Raw genomic sequence first — 18,572 nt, 5'->3', positions numbered from 1 at the left:
CGGGCAGGAGTTTCTCGCTCGTCGTCAATGAACCAGCTGTTACGGCAGATGATCGTGCTGAATTTCAGGTCATTTGATAACTAGGGCAGGCAGCCGTGTTTTGCAGTTCAGCTTGGGTGACATGTAGATTAAGAACTTCAACAGCACGATGCAGAATTGTTCACGTTTCGCGGCTGCGCGGGTGGGGAGGGGGGGTTCAGCCAGGTCCCCCTCCTTGGCAGCCAGATAGCAAGTGCTGTCTGCTGGCTGGCACTTCTGCATGCGAGAGAAGTGCGGGACATTGCTAGTTTTTTGGCTTTATTGTGAGTGACATTCAGCGCGGATCTTATTTAGTCTGTCACTTAAATCGGCAAGCTGTTTGCAGGCCTGGTAGGCTCTGCTTGGTCACATCAGCTGTTCCTTCAGTGTGAGTTGTGGTGCTGGCTTCCAGACTTGCAAAAAATGCTTATGCCCATGTCAGGGAACAGCAAGGAAAGCTTCCCAATTCCTTCAGTGGTTTGGGAGTACCTGAGAAGGGGATATGTGAAGCGGGAGCCCATAAGGAGCTGTAGGAAGGAACAAGCTGCTTGGAAGAAAAGTGGCAAAGCTTGCTCAGGGCTGGGGGAAGGATTCATGTAAAATTCTGGGGAAAGCAGCTGGAAATATCATGGTAATTTTCTCAGCTTGTCAGGCTTTTAAGCATTAATGGATTCCCAGAAGAGTCAAGCAGATCTTTGGTGTAAAGAAAGTGATAATTGATGATGCTAAATTCCTAGATTTTTAGAGCCAGAAGAGATCAATAAAACCATCTACTCTAATCTCTATTCAAACCTACAGTGTTCTGCCCACAAATTCTTTACCAAGTACATAATGTTCTGTTTGTGGTGGAAAGACGTACTTTAGAAGGTCACAGTCTTGATTTAATAACTGTGTGTGATAGAGAATCTACCACTTCCCCGGTTAAGTTTTCCCAACCGGCTCATTACCATCACTGATAAAATACTATGTCTGAAAGCACACATCTTTCCTCTGAGAGCACCAAGCTCGGGCACCTGCCTTGCTGATGTTGATACTGATTTCCAAACCAGACTGTCCACCCATCTCGTCCCTGGGTGGGATGTGGCCAGCCTGCCCTCCGCCTGGGGGTACGCACAGAGTGGGGCTGAGGAGGGAGCTTGGGAGCTGAAACAACACTGGTGTAAGAAATGTGGGAATAAAGGCAGGGCTGCAATAAGTGTCAAGAAATAACCTTGAAGAGCCTTTTTGGTGGGAATAAGGCTGGTTTTAATGTAATTTAGAAGGCTGTATCTGTCCTCTCTCCCTCCAAGCTTCTTATAATGAAGTGAAAAGCATCTACAGTTTCAAGTGGTAAAAATTTAAGGAGAAGAAAAAAGAGCAGTGCAGTAGTAGGTATTTTGACAGAGAGATGCTTGTCGTAGTAGAGGTGGCAGCCAAGACTTGTTTTCCATGTTTCGGAGTGAATACAGCCTTTAAGGCACACCAGCTATTTTTAACTCTCATTCTGGGAAGTCCTTTTTCCCTGTGCTGGGAGGGAAGATATGTGCCCTGTGCTACAGCTGTCTCACAACCACTTACCTCGCCAGCCTCCTTTGGATAAGGAAAGCCAGATAATAGGACAGAAAGCCGGTCACGCAAGCTCAGTGGTTAATAAACCTCCCCTCTTCATTCTAGGGGATGAACAGGGAGAAGGGAAACCTGTTTCATTTTTTTCCCATTGTGGATGGTAAGACAGAGCCAAACAGGTATTTATTATTCACTGCAATGAGCATTTGCATGCCGTGCCCCCGGCAAGGCTCGCTCCAGCACACCCAACAGTCAGCCACCAGTAGTGAGGAGGATGCTCAGCCAAGATGCAGAGTGATATTCTGTTTTCTAAATCCTCCCTGAACCTACGGGTATTTTGGTAGAGCTTGTGGCTTAGTCTCTTAGGATTAGGCTCATCCCAGCTATATTTATGGGACTGAAATCTGGCGTGGAGTCTCACCCAGGCTCCTCCTGTAATCAGCTGAGACACGCCACCAGGGAGGATTCATCCCTCATTCAGATTGGCACTGATAACTGAGGTTTTAGGAAACTGGTGTTGCAACCAGCAGTTTGCAAAGCTGAAGTATTTATGAACTGTGCTTGCTAGCCTCTTTACAGAAGTTTGAGGCTTTTTTCTGGGTCTCGGGCTTTCTGCATCATATGAAACACACATCACAGTGTCCCCCAAAATGCCTGTTCTTATTCTTAGGGAACAGAATGCACTTTCGGAACATTTTCCAGTGAATCAGAATCAATTTGCAAGTTTAAATTAATTAAAGTTGAGCCCTCTGAGAAGTATTGAATCTATGCCAGCACGTCCTTTATACCAAATGATCTTAGCAGCAGTGTAGCATAGACTTCAACATTTCCCCATCAGTTAAATTAATCAAAATTTTTGCAGAAGACAATTTAGAAAGCAATATATTGTAATACAGGTATGTTACTAGTGACTATTTAATTGCTACCATACTATGGGCTACTGACAGGCAGCAGCTTAAATAACTTGCAACCAGGATAAGTGTCATCAGAAATGACTTAGCAGCCTTCATCTTTCCTGTGCAGCTATTTTGCCCATAGCAGTACCCTGCAAAGAAAAATATGTAAAGTGCAAGCATGTCTTTTAAAAAATAGTTTAATTTAGTACCACAAACACTGACATGACTTCATCATAACATATTATTAGAGAATGGCATCAGTACAAGACGCTCCAGAAAAATTTCTGGTAGCTGTAATCTTTATTTGAGTTGACAGCAGTTTTCTGGGCTCAGTCTGTGAGACTCACATCTGCCTGGTATGCTTCTTGCTTTTTATTTCTTGGCAGAAACTTTCAGTCTTGTGTGATATTTAAAATTGTAACTGGAAATATATATTAGGGTCTAATTCTGAAATAGATGTTGTGCCAGGTATGTCTTCTCACTCCCATGGGTGAGTTTTGGTTCAGGCACCTGAACCTGGGCTGTCTAGGTCGAGGGAGGTGATTCTCCCCCTCTACTCTGCTCTCGTGAGACCCCACCTGCAGTACCGCATCCAGCTCTGGGGCCCCCAGTGTAAGAAGGACATGGACCTGTTGGAGTGAGTTCAGAGAGCCATGAAGATGATCAGAGGGCTGGAGCACCTCCTGTACATGGGCAGGCTGAGAGAGCTAGGGTTGTTCAGCCTGGAGAAGAGAAGGCTCCAGGGAGACCCTATAGCAGCCTCCCAGTACTTAAAGGGGGCTACAGGAGAGAGGGGGAGGCACTCTTGATCAGGGAGTGTAGTGAGAGGACAAGGGGTAATGGTTTTAAGCTGAAAGAGAGTAGATTTAAATCAGATATTAGGAAGAAATACTGTGAGGGTGGTGAGGCACTGGAACAGGTTGCCCAGAGAAGCTGTGGATGCCCCATCCCTGGAGGTGTTCAAGGCCAGGCTGGATGGGGCTTTGAGCAACCTGGGCTAGTGGGAGGTGTCCCTGCCCATGGCAGGGGGGTTGGAACTTGATGATCTTTAAGGTCCCTTCCAACCCAAACCATTCTATGATTTTATGATTCTATTGTATTTTTCATCTTTTTACTAGTCATGAGCCTGTTTAACCCCTTAGCAACCAAAATCTTAGTGTGTAAGAGGTAAGTGTGCACAACAATAATAAAGTAAATACGGGATAGCAGTCTTGACCAAGTAAGTCATCGAAAGAGCTAGATGCATTCTTATGACAGAATTAAGTTGTACATCTCTGTGTTTACAGATTCCCTTGTTAGTTTGGTATAATGTTTTTAATTGCCCATTTGTGTAGTACTGTTTTCCTTTGAAAGAGCAGGCATTTTCAATGGTGGTGCAGGATAAGTCAGCACTTCAGAGATCAGAGCTGATATTTTACACCAGCCAAATGCTTCCCTTCACTGTGAGAGATAGGAGGAAAGCACAGGAGAATAAAAAGTATTTGGAGTGTCCTGAAAACCGAGAATGCAATGGTTTGATCATACCTTTTTCTCTAGAAAAACCGGAGTCCCGATAATAAAACACAGTGTGACATTTTATTGTTTTAATGCCAATTTTTTTTCACCCTCAGAAAGTAGTTACATAAAAACATTGGCATTTATGGCTATGGAAACCTCAATTTACATACGATAAGTAGCTTTGTTATTAGAACATCTACATTTTAGCATTGTAGGAGGCAGGTGCAGAGAGTGAGTAACTACTCAGTTATGCTGAATATGTACTGTTTGAAAAGGAGAGGAGTGGCTCTGTTTGATATATTGCAAAGTAGTTATGGACCTGCCTCCACCTGGGGTTTCACCTGCTCTAACCATAGGAAGAGCCCTTATAGTTTTTATTCAGCATATTCGAGAAATTAGATATTAGGTAAAAGACTTACCTGCTAAGTTCAGCAGGTCACAACATTAATCAGTCTAAATCAGAGCAGTGTCACTGAAGCTATGGAGATACATCTGCTAAACCAGCTATGAGTTTGCTATAGGAGTGCAGGATTGGGCTCCGTGAAGTCCCTGGGACACAGAATAATGCAAAGGAAGGAGAAGGGAAAGAAGTGGATCAAAGTGATAAGGCAAAGGTAACAGAGAATAAATATTCTGTGTAGCTTCCGCATACCAACTGTCCATTAACTTCAGCTGGATTGCCTCTGCAAGACCTGACGCATTTAACTATGGAAAAGGAAAGTGATCAGCAGACAAAGCAGAAAGGGAGAAAAGTGTTGGGATCAGAGATCAGGAATTATGGGATGATGAAAAGAACTGAAAGCCAGTAGATGGGGATTTTAAGCCATACATATTTATTTCTGAATCCAGCATGTTCACACTTATATTTGAAGACTAGTGCTCAACATTCATCGCTGGTGCAGCCCCTTCAGCTTCAGCAGCTACACCGCCAGTGAACTTGATCCTGCATGTTCATTTGCAGTCCTTTTTTCCAGGTACAAGCTACCTTTCTGCTTATTCACACTTTGCATTTATTGTAATTACTTGCATGTAGGTGAACATATGGTGGTCTGGTTAGGGCAGGGGGCAGAAAATGCGATTTCTTTCTGACTTTCACAGTGAAAGGCCAGACAATGAAGCCTGGCTTCAGACACCCTGAGGCATTGTGATAGGTGAGGAAGAGGATCCGATTAAATATTTAAGCGACTGGGCCCACTCTGCTGCAGCAGTGGTGTATAGATTACACCTGGTGAAACCTGGTCTGCAGCGGGGCGGTCGGTAAGTGCTGGGCATGAGGAAGGTGCAGAGAGGAGTGCGTTGAGGAGGCTGCTGCCATACTATGGTCAGCCGGGAATGGATTTGGCACTGCTTCTGCCTCTGCCACTGTGACTGCATCATCCTGTGCCGAATGTCTTGTAGGTGATGGAAACCTCCCCGCTGCCTTGCACGCCCCATCCCTTGCATGCCGTGCTCCGGAGGGAGCTGTCCCAGGAAGGGGGACGGGATGCTTGTGCCAGGGCATTTTTGCGTGCAACTATTGTGTGCTGCCATCCAGTTGTGCTGGGAAATTGCTTGCAGTTGTAGCTCATCGATGGATTGTTTGTCTTTCGCTTGCTTTTAATTGCAGAAGGTGGGCAGTAGGATGCTGAGATAATATTTGAAAGAAATGACCCATTAGGTTCGGATGACGCTGGCATTAGTCAGGGCTGTTAAATCAGGAGAAGTCATTACAGCGAGAATACGGGAGGGTGACTTCTGAATCAACGTGTTGGATTGCTTCTGTCTTTACTTGCTAATGAATAGTATCTGTACTCATGGAATAGCTATTGGTTTAAAAAATGGATATGAACAAAGGCAACATTTTATACCTGCTATAGTTATCAGGATATTTACCTATTTTTTTTTCTCCATAATGTCCTGCCTGTAACTGCCAATTCCTGTTAGCTTTTCTGGAAATGAGGATTTGCAGGGCTGTGGAGGGTTGGGGCCATGAGGCTGAGGAGGATGGGTGTGTTTACTGCAGACCCTCCTAGTTGTGGGACTTTTGCTTCCCTTAAGCAGAGACCTTGGCTTTTGGTGTTAGTGTGAACAGGATCAGGTGCTGTATTTGCATTTATTTATCCGTTGAATTTATTAGACTTGTGTCTATTGTCAAGGAGGACTACTCATTGCTAATGTTGTTTTTTCATGTTCTTTCATAAATCCCTCCAGTCAGTTGTGTTTCATTGAAAACTCCTCTGCCTTCCAGCACTCTGTCCAGGTACAGGTGCCCATTCTAGTTGTCTCACAGCAGCATTGGGGCTTAAATTGTGGTAAAATGCTTCTTGTCTGGATCTTAACCATTAACTAGATACAGACTGGGTGTTTATAATGTGGTGTTTTCTATATGTACATGTTGCTTTGATGCACATATGGGGCCTTGCTGTTCTCCATGTTGTGGAGAAGACTGCCTTGAGGAATTTGCTGTCTCACCAGAGAGTGAGAAAGGAAAGAGACACTTAAAAACTGAGAGACTTGCCTTGCAAGGTTGCACGTGGAGTTGGGTCAAGAGTGGTGCTCTAAGTGCCTTGGGTGCTGCACCAGGCTACGCTAAGCATATATATTTTTCTGATTTAATGTGTCAGAAGTCTTATTGTTAAACAAAACTAGATACGATGTTTGACAAGCCAGGTGTGTAAATATCAGCTGATTGACCTCCTGTACATACCAGAGGCTGGGTTAATTTTCCCAGTGGCTTCAGAGATTTTCAGAGATTCAATTTGTCCCAAAATAGGACTGAATTCCTGCTTTTTATTTGATGTAAGGAATTGTTTGTAAGTATGAAGTGAGTTATAAACAGATATATGTATGTACTCATGTGAAAATACACACATGGTCACACTTAGCTAAAGGAATATATTCAGTTTACATTTCATGGGATGGATGCATGGGGCTTGAGACATTGCGCCTTGAAGTCAATGGGAAAGTGCTTTCTGAGCTCAGCAATGCTCTTACTGCAGGGCACGAGGCCAGTGTTGCCAGTGCTCCCTTCTCTGTTGGGACAGAGCCTGGCAGACTGTCACCGGAGCAAAGCAATTCATGTCCTCGCTAAAACCAAGTTCAGGAAAATACCTTTTTAATATAAGCTGTATGTTTAGGTGGTGTGTATTGATTTACACCCTTGTCTTCTTTGGAGCATCTACTGCCTAGGCTCTGGCGTGAACCAGACCCCCATGCCATGGCAGAGAGGTGACAGCTTGTCACTATGGCTGATGTTCTCGATTTTAACAACAGTCTGATGATATTTGCTGTTTTTCTTAAAGTTCCATTACTGCCTAGAGGCATGAAATTCTGACCTAATCTTAAACCTTTTTGAAAAGTTTCAAACCTGGATGTGCAGGAAAATAGCCTTGACACACAGTCTAAAAAACAGTAAAAAATGAGGGGAAAAAAATGTACTGATGTGCTTGGGGGCTTGTTTATTTAATACTAAGAATGTGGGGGTTTTTTAATACTATTTTTGCTAGTCTCGTGGTCTTGAATTTTATGGATTACTTTTTCACTTATGGCACTGATTGACATCTTGTCCCATTGTCTTTCCTGTACTTGTTTATAAAGCTAGCAGCTTTGGAATCACACCCTTAGAAATTCAGCGATGCCTTTTTTTCCTGAAAAAAACCAAACCAAACCAAACAAACACTATTCCCATAGCTTTCCACGTACATACCATTTTTCTCAGAGCCAGAGGCAGTTCCCATAACAAAAGCAATTGGTCATCAACTAAGTAGGATGCTTACTTATCATGAAACTGCCTGCGGAAACAAGGCTGTTTCTCTAAATGTAGCAGAGCCCCGTGTCAGCCCCTGCAAAGGAGAGAGGTGCTGACAGTCGCCCTCGGTGCTGCGTGCAGGTGGCTGCGTTATCCGCCTCTATTTCATTAGCACATAATTGAGCAGTTGCTGAATTAGTTCTTTCTTGCTCGGAGCTCAATGCAGCAAACAAAACTCCCCCAGTATGCTCCCGTTCCAGCTTTCCCCGGCCTGCATGGAGGTTTCCCATGCTCGTCTTGCTGGCTGCGCTCTCTGTTTCTTGGAAAGCCAGCGCTGCACAGGGTCTGGTCCTGTCCCAGCACCTTCCCTGGGCTCTGTGGCGCTGGGGCCTGATGCAGTTAGCCTCGTAAGCATCGCCTTCTGCTTTGCGGCCATCCTGAAGCTCTGGTGCTTCAAGCACTTCCCTGGGAAGGGGAGGAACCAAGGTTCAGCCACCCCTCCTGCCTGGGAGGAACTGAAGCTTTAATTTTTTTACTTCCCTCCACCCCTACGAGCTCATGCTATTCTAGATCAGTGTGGGTTTTTTTTCTTCCTGTTAGAGCTGAGCTGCTGAGAGCTAAGTAATTCCCAGTTCTCATGCAATTCTTATATTTTACGTTAATCAGTCACTGGATAAAACACAAGCAGTCCCCAACCAGACACGTGGACATCCCACCCCTGTTGCATGCCCTAACAAGGGGATGCAGCCCCACCAGCCCAGGCTGCGTTCTGGAGGAAATGCTGACCCCGACTGCCCGGAGCCACCTCATTGTAGAAGGCTTCCTGTTTGCACAGTCACCTGTGTGTATTTTTAAATCTCTTTTAAAGCTGGTTGTGCTGTCTTTTATGTGAGAGGTAACCCAAGCTGTGCTCCTGAGCTGAGGCACTGACGCTGAGATGAATGCACCTGAGCTACGTTCTTTACATATTAAATATGATCCCTGCTGTCAGAGTGCAGTTGCTTACTACAGGAGCTGCTTTAGCACCGACTTGTCTTCACTGCATTCAGAATGAAAAAATAAGGTTTTTTCTTTCCAGCTTAACCAAGACACCAGCATGAAAAATTATCAAAGGCTGTGCCAGTGCCATAACGGATAAACAGCCAGGATCAAGCAATTGGCATCACATTTTATGCAAAATAACAGAATTAACAGCTTTAGCAGTTAAGTCAAAGGCACACTGGTTTCATGCTGATGTGTTCAGTAGCACTTTTGGTGAAATGAAGATGGTTTCTTTCTAATTGTCTTGTAGCACTGGATCTTTACATGGCCTTTCTATTTGGTAACTTCTCTCTGTATCTCGTGTCTTCTATCCTGCTGAGTGCACTTGCACAGTTGTGTGGTTGTGCATGTAGGGACCCCTGCAATTTCATTTGTTAGTTTTCCTAAAAAAAAAAAAAAAAAAAAAGAAAAAAAAAAGGGCTGTGCAGAGTGCACACACCTGTATATATCAACTTGCAGGAGGTGTGAACTAGTGATAGGGTAGGGCACTCCCACGTTAAATACCAGGCTTGTTTTTCCAGCTCTGTCACTGTCCTTAAATCTTATCTGAAACATGAGAAAGTTCAATCAGTTTTTAGTTTAAATGAACAGACTTCCTACGGACCCCCTGTGCTCACACCCTTAGCTCAATTTAAGGAGGGCCTGTTTCATGTTAGATTAAAGTTATCTTACAGGTAAAAGATAAAAGTAAAGCAGTTGCAATCTTGGGAATGGTGCTTTTAAGAGCTTCTAAGCTAGGAGTTTCTACAATTTAGCTGAGAGCTGGTACCTGGATACACACTGCTCCTTGTCCAGTGTAGTATAAGGTGAAATTAGGCTGCATGAAATGTTGCTGGGCATGGTTTTAAGAGAATATGTTTTACTTTGCACTGCCACAGACTTGCAGCACTGTTGGCCACCAAGGGAGGCAGGTAGAGAAGTTTCTGGCACAGAGCTGGAAATGCTTATTTCACCGCATTCTTCTTGCCTTAGGTCAAACCAAAACTAATTTGGTCTGCATCACAATAAGAGTGCCTTAGATGACCTTCTGCATAGGTTTGTCTGTGTCAGTGGCAAATCTCACCTGTAGGTAAATTGATGCAAACAAATTTTACTTGTGGAGACATGGTGTGAGTGTAATAGAGTCATTTAACTTCCGCCTCACAGCATTGGTGCAGCTTAATTAAGGCTGGTAAAGCTCTTTGAAGTTCTCAGAGGAAAAGTTTAGTCCGTGTGTAAATGACGTTATAGAAGGTATTTAATGTGCTCTGTTATAAATGCTGCGGATTCACCCAGCCTGTGAATAGCACTCTCTGAAACTCTTTATATTTGAGGTTAATGTGTAACAGGAATGAGGCAACCGCTGCCTGAAAGCAGGCTCCATGGCCCTGTACCTGAACCCTCCCTTCGGCGGGTGTGTTCCCTCTCTCTCTGCCGGGGTGGTTTTGCTCACTGTGATTCAGATGTTCCATCAGGATCCTGCATGGAGCTGCAGGTGCTCCGTCCCATAGTTAACAGCACAACAACACCCTAATGGCATTCAAATTTTTAGAACTGAACCACTAGTGACCGACCCATAGACAAAACTGCCTCGCTGGTCTGTCTGTCCATGCTTTGCCTCCCTCTGGTCTGTCTGTCCGTGCTTTGCCTCGGCCCCTGCGCCCATCAGACAGATGCTCCCCACAGCACCCCTGAGCGTGAGCTGTTGCATGTCAGACGAGGCAGGATGTGCACCATCCCAAACCCCCGGTGGGGAAATGCCATGGAAGCACACGTGGAGGGCCCGTGGCTCTGCCTGGCTGCAGCAGTGGGGTGCAGCGAGCGGGGTGATACCTCTCCCCAGCCCTTTAACTCGCCATGGAAATTTCGGTCTGATGACCTGCCGTGTCATCCAACTCTGGCTGTGCTAGCTCGGGCCCCAGAAGTAGGGTAGGCACCCTGCTTTATCTGTGTGCTCTATCTAGGCTAATTAGGTCGGTGCTTTGTCCAGGATAATTGTCTCTACTAATGAGTCTGAGCGCCGTGTCACTAGCACAGTGATGTTGCGCCCGGTCCCCGCGCTGGCTCGTTCAGTGGGCACTTCCTCGCGGCGTGTGGCCACGCCAGGGACATCTGTGGCACATTGCAGTCCCCACCAGGACAGACCGGAGGGGCCGAGAGCACATCGAGGTCCTCAGGGCAGAGGCAGCACTTTAAAAACTGCTGACAGCCTCTGCCGCAGCAGCAGCGTGATTGCCCACCAGCGGCCAGAGAGCTAAAATTACAGCCCGGCTGTGAGTGGGGGGAGGCGGTGGTGTAGGAAGAGGCGGAGAATTCCCCGCTCCCGAGGGAGCCCACGCAGCTGCACAGCCGCATCGCACGGCTGGTCTGCCTCGGGGGTGCGGGCAGTGGCACAGCCAGGAGCAAGGAGCTCCCCCAGCGTGTGGGGGTGAGGGGGAGAGGTTACGGTACAGACAGCAAAATGCACCATCCAGCCCAGTCCCAGCGGGGGTTTGCAGGTTGGCCCCAGGAGCTGGCAGCAGCCCGGACAGGGCTCCTTCCCCAGCCCTGACACCGGCAACGGTGGCCCAGGCTGTACCTGAACGGGGACACTGGGATTAACATGGGCCAGAAATGCTTTTTTTATGTCAGAAAATCATAGAATCATAGAATGCAAATTTATTTGAGAGATATTTCTGTGGGAAAGGAAAGCTTTGCAGGAACTTGTAGTCTGGAATGATTTCTTCTGGTCAGGATAAGCAAGTGTTTATGTCACATTCCCAGGATATAAATGACAAGGGGTCAGACTTGGTGCCTGAACCTGAGTCTCCCATAATACAACTGTGTGCTGAAACCATCAAACGATGAGGAAGATCTGTCTGATCTGTCTGTCACCTCTTTTCCTCCCGTAGTCTGCTGTGGTGTTTTTTTCACACAAAATCATCATGTTCTGTTCATATGCAGAATAAAAATTTTAAATCTCATGAATTTAAATCCCAGATATATTTCTTATTCAGCTGTGACTCTGGACCCTTTCCTTAGCCCACCACATTCATCACACTGGTCCATAAGCACCATGGAGGCTATCGGGGTCGCAGAAACCCCACTTGGAGCCGCTTCCAGTGTGTATAATGGATAAAAGATCTCTAAGTGGGTTAGATTGGACCTTCTGTAGTGAGGAAGCACATAATCCTGGTTGCTCAGGGACATGGGCCTAGTTTTGCCACTTTCTTGAGTGCATGCAGTCAGTGGTGCTTGCAGCTGTAGCATAAGTAAAAGAGTAAAAATAAATGCTTCGTGGGGCTGCCCCAGCAGGAGAGGAATGATGACATTGTTCCTGCTTGCTCGTGTCTTCCTGCTGCAGCTACACCAAAGTGGAAGCCAGAGCATGAGTTTTCCCTCAGTGACAGCTTTGGTCCTGTTTTGTGGCTGGCTGTGGATTTGGACATGGACATCTCCGAGCAGTGGCAGGGCACAGTGGTGCAGGAGTGACCACCAACATATGGAAACCATCACACCCACCACAAAGCAGTGCCCTGTGCCAGGAGCTCCCGGTCACCGTCTTTAGGGACAGCTGGGGAAGGGCAGAGCGGGGGGAGAAAAAGGAAACATGGAGAACGTCCGTGTGCTCCCAAAATCTGCCTTGAGCTGAATCACAAGATGCTTATATAAAAATGCAGTTAATTATAACAAAGCAATGAAGCGAGGAAACACAGACATTCACAGCATATCTCCTGCATTCATTAGTTGCTAAAAATGTAGATCACAACAGCTGTGAAGCTACAAACAGGTTAGTAGCAAAACTGTTTCTCCTGGTTATTGTGCTGAGAAGTGGTCTTTCTGTGGGGCTGTTCCCAAAGGCTGTCAGGGTCAGAGGCAGCTCACAGGGCAACTCCAGTAGCACATTTAAATGAGGACGCCATCACCAAGAGCAATTACAGGTCATGTCTGCTCAGGTCTGAGGAATATCTAAAAATGTGGAGAGGATTTAAACCTAGAAATCCACTTGAATTTAAAAAATCCTCAGTCAAACAGGTGTCTGCTGTGTGTGCACTGCAGAGCAAACAGATACGGAACCAAGCATAAAAATAAACCCTGCCTTCAGTATCTGTATACTAAAAGCAAGCTCAATGATAAGAGAAACACGAAGCTCTACCATTGTGGAGACTGAAGTTGTCTGCAGACCTCACATCAGATGGTGGTGTGTCTGGGTCTGCCAAGAAGTCTGGACTGGGGGGGAGGGGGGTGGAATCTAGCAGAATTTATGTTTCTGGCAATGAACAGACCTGAAACCTCAAGTTGGACTTTTAAGTGTATTGGCCACCCTCAGGCAAAATCTTGGTTGCCAAAACAGGGTGCATCTAACCTTTTTCTTTAGGGTTTTCAAAGTAAGGTTTCGTATTACTATAGAAAAGTTATTGTTTTGGATAAGCAGGATGCCAGAATGAATTATTTGTTATGCTCGCGAGCAACTCAAGCAAAACAACAACCAGCGCCAAACAGAACCCCTGTGTTTCCCCACTGGTGGCAAGAAGACCTGTAACCCCACTGGCAGAAAAAGGTGCGACTGCCCTGAACAGCCAGGACAACTCCACATGCAACTTTCCTCAAACTCTTTTCCAGCCACTTGCAATTAATACAAGCCTCTGCAGGACCACAAAACAGGCATCCCTGTTCCCACAGGCTGTGATTGACCTCTGCAGCTGGTCTAGGCTTTTGCTCAGGTAGCATTATCTTACCAACTGTACTCCACTGCTTCTTTTTTTACACTGGAGAGAGGACAGCCTGCCTATTACAGCTTCGTCCTCCTCTTCTGTTCACATTTGCCTTTTTATGTCTCCCAGCCTTGTTAGAGCACTTCTAAAGCACTTGGAGAAGAAAATTGTTCTAAACAAAACTAATGTGCAGAAGAGGACATTAAAAATATCTTCGGACTGGGTATGAATTGAAGACAGTTCACTTCTTTAATGTCTCACTACTGGTCATTAGTAAAAGAGAAAAAAATTAGTTTGGAAAATATTTAAATAAATGAATGATGTTTTGCTGCAGTGTGTTGATTTAAGTAAGAGATCTAAACCTGTAAAAGAAAGGAATTAGTCATTACTCAGAAAACACTAATTGTGACATGTCTCAAGATATCGGAGAGAGAATTAAGGCCTTTGGGGGGAAATAAAAATATCTGCAAATTTGTCACCACTTATGCAAAGAGTTTTTGAATGTTGATTATTTACTGAGCCGGGTCTGAAGTAGCTTCTTTCCTTCTGATCTTTTTTCTCTTGTTTTTGTCTGCCAAAAGAGAAGGGCATTTCTATAGAAACTATGAAGAAACTGGCAATTTCAAAACATAATTAGGAGCTTTATGTGTTTCATTTTAAGGACATTTCACACTATGACCAAATAATAATAAGAACAAAATGCTCACTGAAACAATGAGCTGGGGTTCTTAATGTAAAAACAATTAGGGACTGTTAATGCGTGCTCTGAATAAGGGAGTGAAATTAAGTTATTTCAGTGAAGTGAGGGAAAAATTTTCTGGTAGCATTGTCTGAATTGACTTGTGGTCTTCCCTGAGAATATATCAGGTATTTGCTGTACCACTGACAATTTTTTTAAAGCCAGTGTTCATTTTGTAACAATGTATTGCAACCAAAAGCTGTGTATTTAGGTTCAAATGTGGTCTTAATCCTGCAAGCATACACATACAGAACAGAAAATATAAGTAAACTCATTGAATTTACTAGGACTCCTGTGTGCTGAAAATTGAGATGGACTTGTTTGCAGATTAATATGCTCTTTCATTTACCTGCCTGCTATGCAAGATGAGCTTGAGAAAGCTCCAGGTGATAAAAAGCAACAACCCCAGCTTCCAGATGTGTTTTGTAACATTGCCTTAGAAGGATTTCTTTAGGCTACTTCCCAAATTGATCTAGTTGGATTTGTTTGGTTTAAAACCTAAATAGCCAGTTTATAAAAGTGCCCACAGGAAAAAGGTGTTGGTTTTTTTGTGTGGTGTGGATAGTTTGGTCTTTGATTCCTTCTGCATTTCCAGCATTAGTCAAACTGGCCACGCTGCCTCATTTTTTCTGGGTGTTTGGCCCCAGGAGAAGATTCATGCCAAAGTACCAGATAGATGGCATCGTTAGAGCCTCCTGTATAGTTTAACGTGATTTATTGCCAGGGAAGAATTGTTGTTTCTGCTGCCTCATCCTCTGGCCTTTCTTGTTCATGTTGGCACCTACTTTCAGTCCTCATTCCAAGCAGAGTGCTGGCTTCTGCGTGATGCTCTGAGTCTTTAGACAAGGGAAGTTTTCTCATGATGAAATGCAGTGATGAGCATGGCTAAGGCTTGTCACGATGGAATTTGTTACCTGGTGAGGGACTTAAGCCTTGAAAGTCTTTCACCCAGAAGTCTGCTTACTGAAGTACCTCACAGGTACATGTGTGTGCACAGGAGAAGGTTGGTGTTACCTGCAAACACCAGAGCCAGGGTCCAAACCGGTAACACTGATAACTGGGGAGCCTGCTCTAATTCCACAGTTTGGGGATGGGACCTTACCTGTCTTCCTACCTTGTTCAGAAGAAGTTTAAAGTCACTCTGTAACTGCTGCTCAGGGGTAGCTCTGGCCTTCTTTCATGTCAGTGGTGAAGATGCACAGTACAAGCATTGACGCAGTCACACGGCATCCTCATTACACCTTAAACTGCTTATGCATCAGCCCCCTGCTCTGTGCTTCCCAAATACCTGCTAAGTTTTTCTTCTGAGGCTTGCTTCCAAAAAACCACCCTCTTCCCCCCTTATTCATTGTTTTGTGTGATCTTTACAAAATGTGGTGTTTCTCTCTAAATAGTTTGCCAAAGGCCTGTGACAAACAATATTGTCAGTCGTGAGACATTAAAGAAGTGAACTGTCTTCACTTCATAGTCAATCAGAAGATATTTTTAAATGTCAGAGCTTTTGACTCAGTGGTGTCACTGGCTCCAATTTTTGGATACCCAAAACTGGAATACATAGGCCCAATTTTCAGAAAGTGCTGTGTTCCCTTTCTGTAAATGTTAGTCCTTAAACACATTTCAAAAATATGAACAATTTCGTGAGGATCAGTCAATGCTCTGGAATTTCTGACTGCAATGCATTTCTGCCATCTTCCCTGTTTTCAAGCAGTCATACTTTCTAAATTCGTTTTCAGGTGACATTCTGCCTGGCAGAAAAAGATAAAGAAAATTGAGATAAATATCCTTAATGATTTGTGAGTGACATATTTGGGTTTGTAAGTGTTTAATACTGATTTGCTCTTGTATAACTTTTAAAAGGATGAAATTTTATATTTGAAAATGAAAAAAAATAAGGTAGACATAATCATTTCCTTCATATAACTGATGTATTTCTGAGTGCTGTTTATCAGGAAAATAGCTCTTTCATTTAGTAGAACTCTTATCTATCTCAGTTGAAACTCACCTCATCAAATCAATGGAACAATCCTCTTTCCACCGAATGCAAGACCACTGTAGCTTATGATACCAACAATAATTTTTATTTTCAGAATAATTATTTCTTTCTGAAAATGGCATGTAAGTGTCAGTGTGCTTGATGAAATGGCCATGAACAGATATTACATTATCAGAGTTGAGAGAGGAGATGTGACTTAAATGGTGACATGTATAGTCGGGTTTTGTTGGTGAATGCCAGTGACAGCTCAGCTTGGTGTGGATCCTGCAGAAGCAGAAGACTGACAGCATTGTAAAAAGAAAAGACAGCTTTGTAAAAGGCTTGTTCCATTTTGCATCTCCTTGCACCTTCTGTCAGGTAGCTTCTTGATGCCAGCTCAGGGTCAGAGCAGCACTAGCTGCATGTCTGCTCACAAACTTGGCACTGTGGTTGAATTACTGTGCAAGCACAGAATAACCCAGGGAGATTAGATCTGAACCCTGTAGAATCTAGAAATGCATCCCAGTGCAATGGACTGTCCTTCTGTGGGACATCTTTTGCAACACTGTGAGTCTTCACCCTCACCAAGGGATTAGTATATAGTCTACAGCTACCGTGATGCCAAAATTCTGGACAAATCTGCTCACACATTTCACCATTGGATTCTCCCAGTGAGACTAAAAATTTACAAAAGGCAATGATTTGTCTAATAGGAAAAAGTGAGTTAAAAAAAAATAAAGCAAAGAGGACAATAATGCTTGAGGTTATTCTCTCATAGTAAAATGGAGAAGCAGTTAATCTGAGTGGCACTGTTTTGTGAAAAAGTTGGGCACATTTGCTTCCCTAATAGCATTCTCTTATGTGTTCTGTAGGTCCAGCTGCCCAGCGCCAGGTCCAGAATGGGCCATCTCCAGATGAGGTGGAAGCACAGAGAAGGTAAGTGGAGTTAATCAGTTACGGTAGAGTTCTAGTTTGTAACTTGGATGAATGAGCAGTCCTTGCTTACCAATAAGCACTGTCTTTTTTTCACTTATACCTGACTTAAGCTGATTCTGAGTTTTCTGTAATTATTGGTAATGATTCTATGACGACTTTTTAAAGGGTGAAGTAAACTGAAGCCCTAGGTAAAGTCTTGGCTCAAAGGCAAGTGTGAGGCATACTGATGTTCAGAGATGAAGACAAAACATGTTTAAAAGTAATTTCTTGAGTGTGTGTTTCTCAAGCACATTAAGAAAGCCTAACCATATCCTGTTCTGGATCATCTGCTGGCAGCTGACAGTCATACCGCCTAGGGAGCATCTAATGGTCCATATCCACCCTCAGTAATAGCTTAGGCCCATTTTGCATGTGGCCACTTCCTATATCATGTACCATTCCTTTTATAAATGTTTCGCTCTAAAACAGGATAATAAATAGAAGTGCAAAGTCGTAGCCTTCACCTTTACACGCCTGTCTACCCTTAGTGCCATTATTACACATGGCCTTTTCTCTAGCCACTAGGACTGGTCTCCTTGACATCAAAGAGAAGGTGGGCAAGAGTGTCCATCCTCGTATGCCTGTCTCAATAATCAAATTACGAGGCCCATCTCATTTCAGCTTTACTGATTCAGCCAAGATTTCTGTAGGAGCAGTAGAAATCCCTGTAGCAGCAGTATCATCTTCAGGTTCCTTCACTAAGAATAAAAGACTTGCCTGTCCCATTCGGGACAAGGTCTTCTAGTGTGACCAGTAGTCCATGCTGGCAAAGGTGTGATCTGTCTGCCTGGCATTGGCGGTGTCCACACCAGCAGCACTGCTTAGCCAGGCTTGTGCTTCCCTGTGCACACAAAACACCACCTTTGTTCCCCATATCGCTGCTCACTGCAAGTGTGTTTCTCCTACTGTACTGGAGAATATACTGCTGTAACACGCGTAGCTATAAGCTGGTGAGCCTCGCTTCATCAGGAGTGCGCTGGAGTACAGAAATCGGCAGGACCTGTCGCTGCTCCAAGCTTGGTGCTGGCATTGCTTAAATAAGGTGTTTGCATTTGCTTCTGTAATGAGAGGAGAATCAGCAAGAGCACAGTTAGCCCTCCAGACCACTTGGTCTGGTGTTCAGCTAATAAATAGCTTTGTAAGGATTTTAGTGGAACCAGACCTGCAGGGGCAGTTCATCACCAAAGATGCTGGATGTTGTTCTGACAGGTGCTCAGTGGGCTCTGCCTTTGTCTGTAGGTCCAATCTGTAAGCAGGCGAGGTCCTCCCTTGGGGAATCCACAGACTGCTCTGGCCCTATGGGTTGTGTAGCTTAATATCACACGCTTCTGGAGCAGCAGAGATGAAGTGCTGCAGTATATTGTTTGCATTCATGCTCCAGGACTACCGTTCTGACTGAAGCCTATACAAAACCACGTATAGGTCATTTAAGACAAGGCCCTTACACAGGCTGTGGTAGGTACTTAGGATTCCCTTTTTCCCTCTCCAA

The 18,572-nt window shown here is 44.5% G+C and overlaps 1 protein-coding gene across 1 annotated transcript in view; it reads left to right on the top strand.

Annotated features, from left to right (window-relative positions):
• LOC104462289 (ena/VASP-like protein) overlaps positions 1-18,572 on the top strand; it is a gene marked incomplete at its 3' end in the record, with an annotated part of 61,392 nt that overhangs the window by 35,675 nt on the left and 7,145 nt on the right. The window contains exon 3 of the mRNA XM_010074179.1: positions 16,981-17,044. Coding sequence (XP_010072481.1) covers positions 16,981-17,044 — 64 coding nt within the window. The remainder of the gene's footprint in view (positions 1-16,980; positions 17,045-18,572) is intronic.

The sequence above is a fragment of the Pterocles gutturalis genome, unplaced genomic scaffold (assembly GCF_000699245.1).
Source record: "Pterocles gutturalis isolate BGI_N339 unplaced genomic scaffold, ASM69924v1 scaffold9227, whole genome shotgun sequence".
NCBI classification, from domain to species: Eukaryota; Metazoa; Chordata; class Aves; order Pterocliformes; family Pteroclidae; genus Pterocles; species Pterocles gutturalis.
Note: the sequence above shows the minus strand (reverse complement) of the source record. Positions and strands in the feature narration are given on the sequence as shown.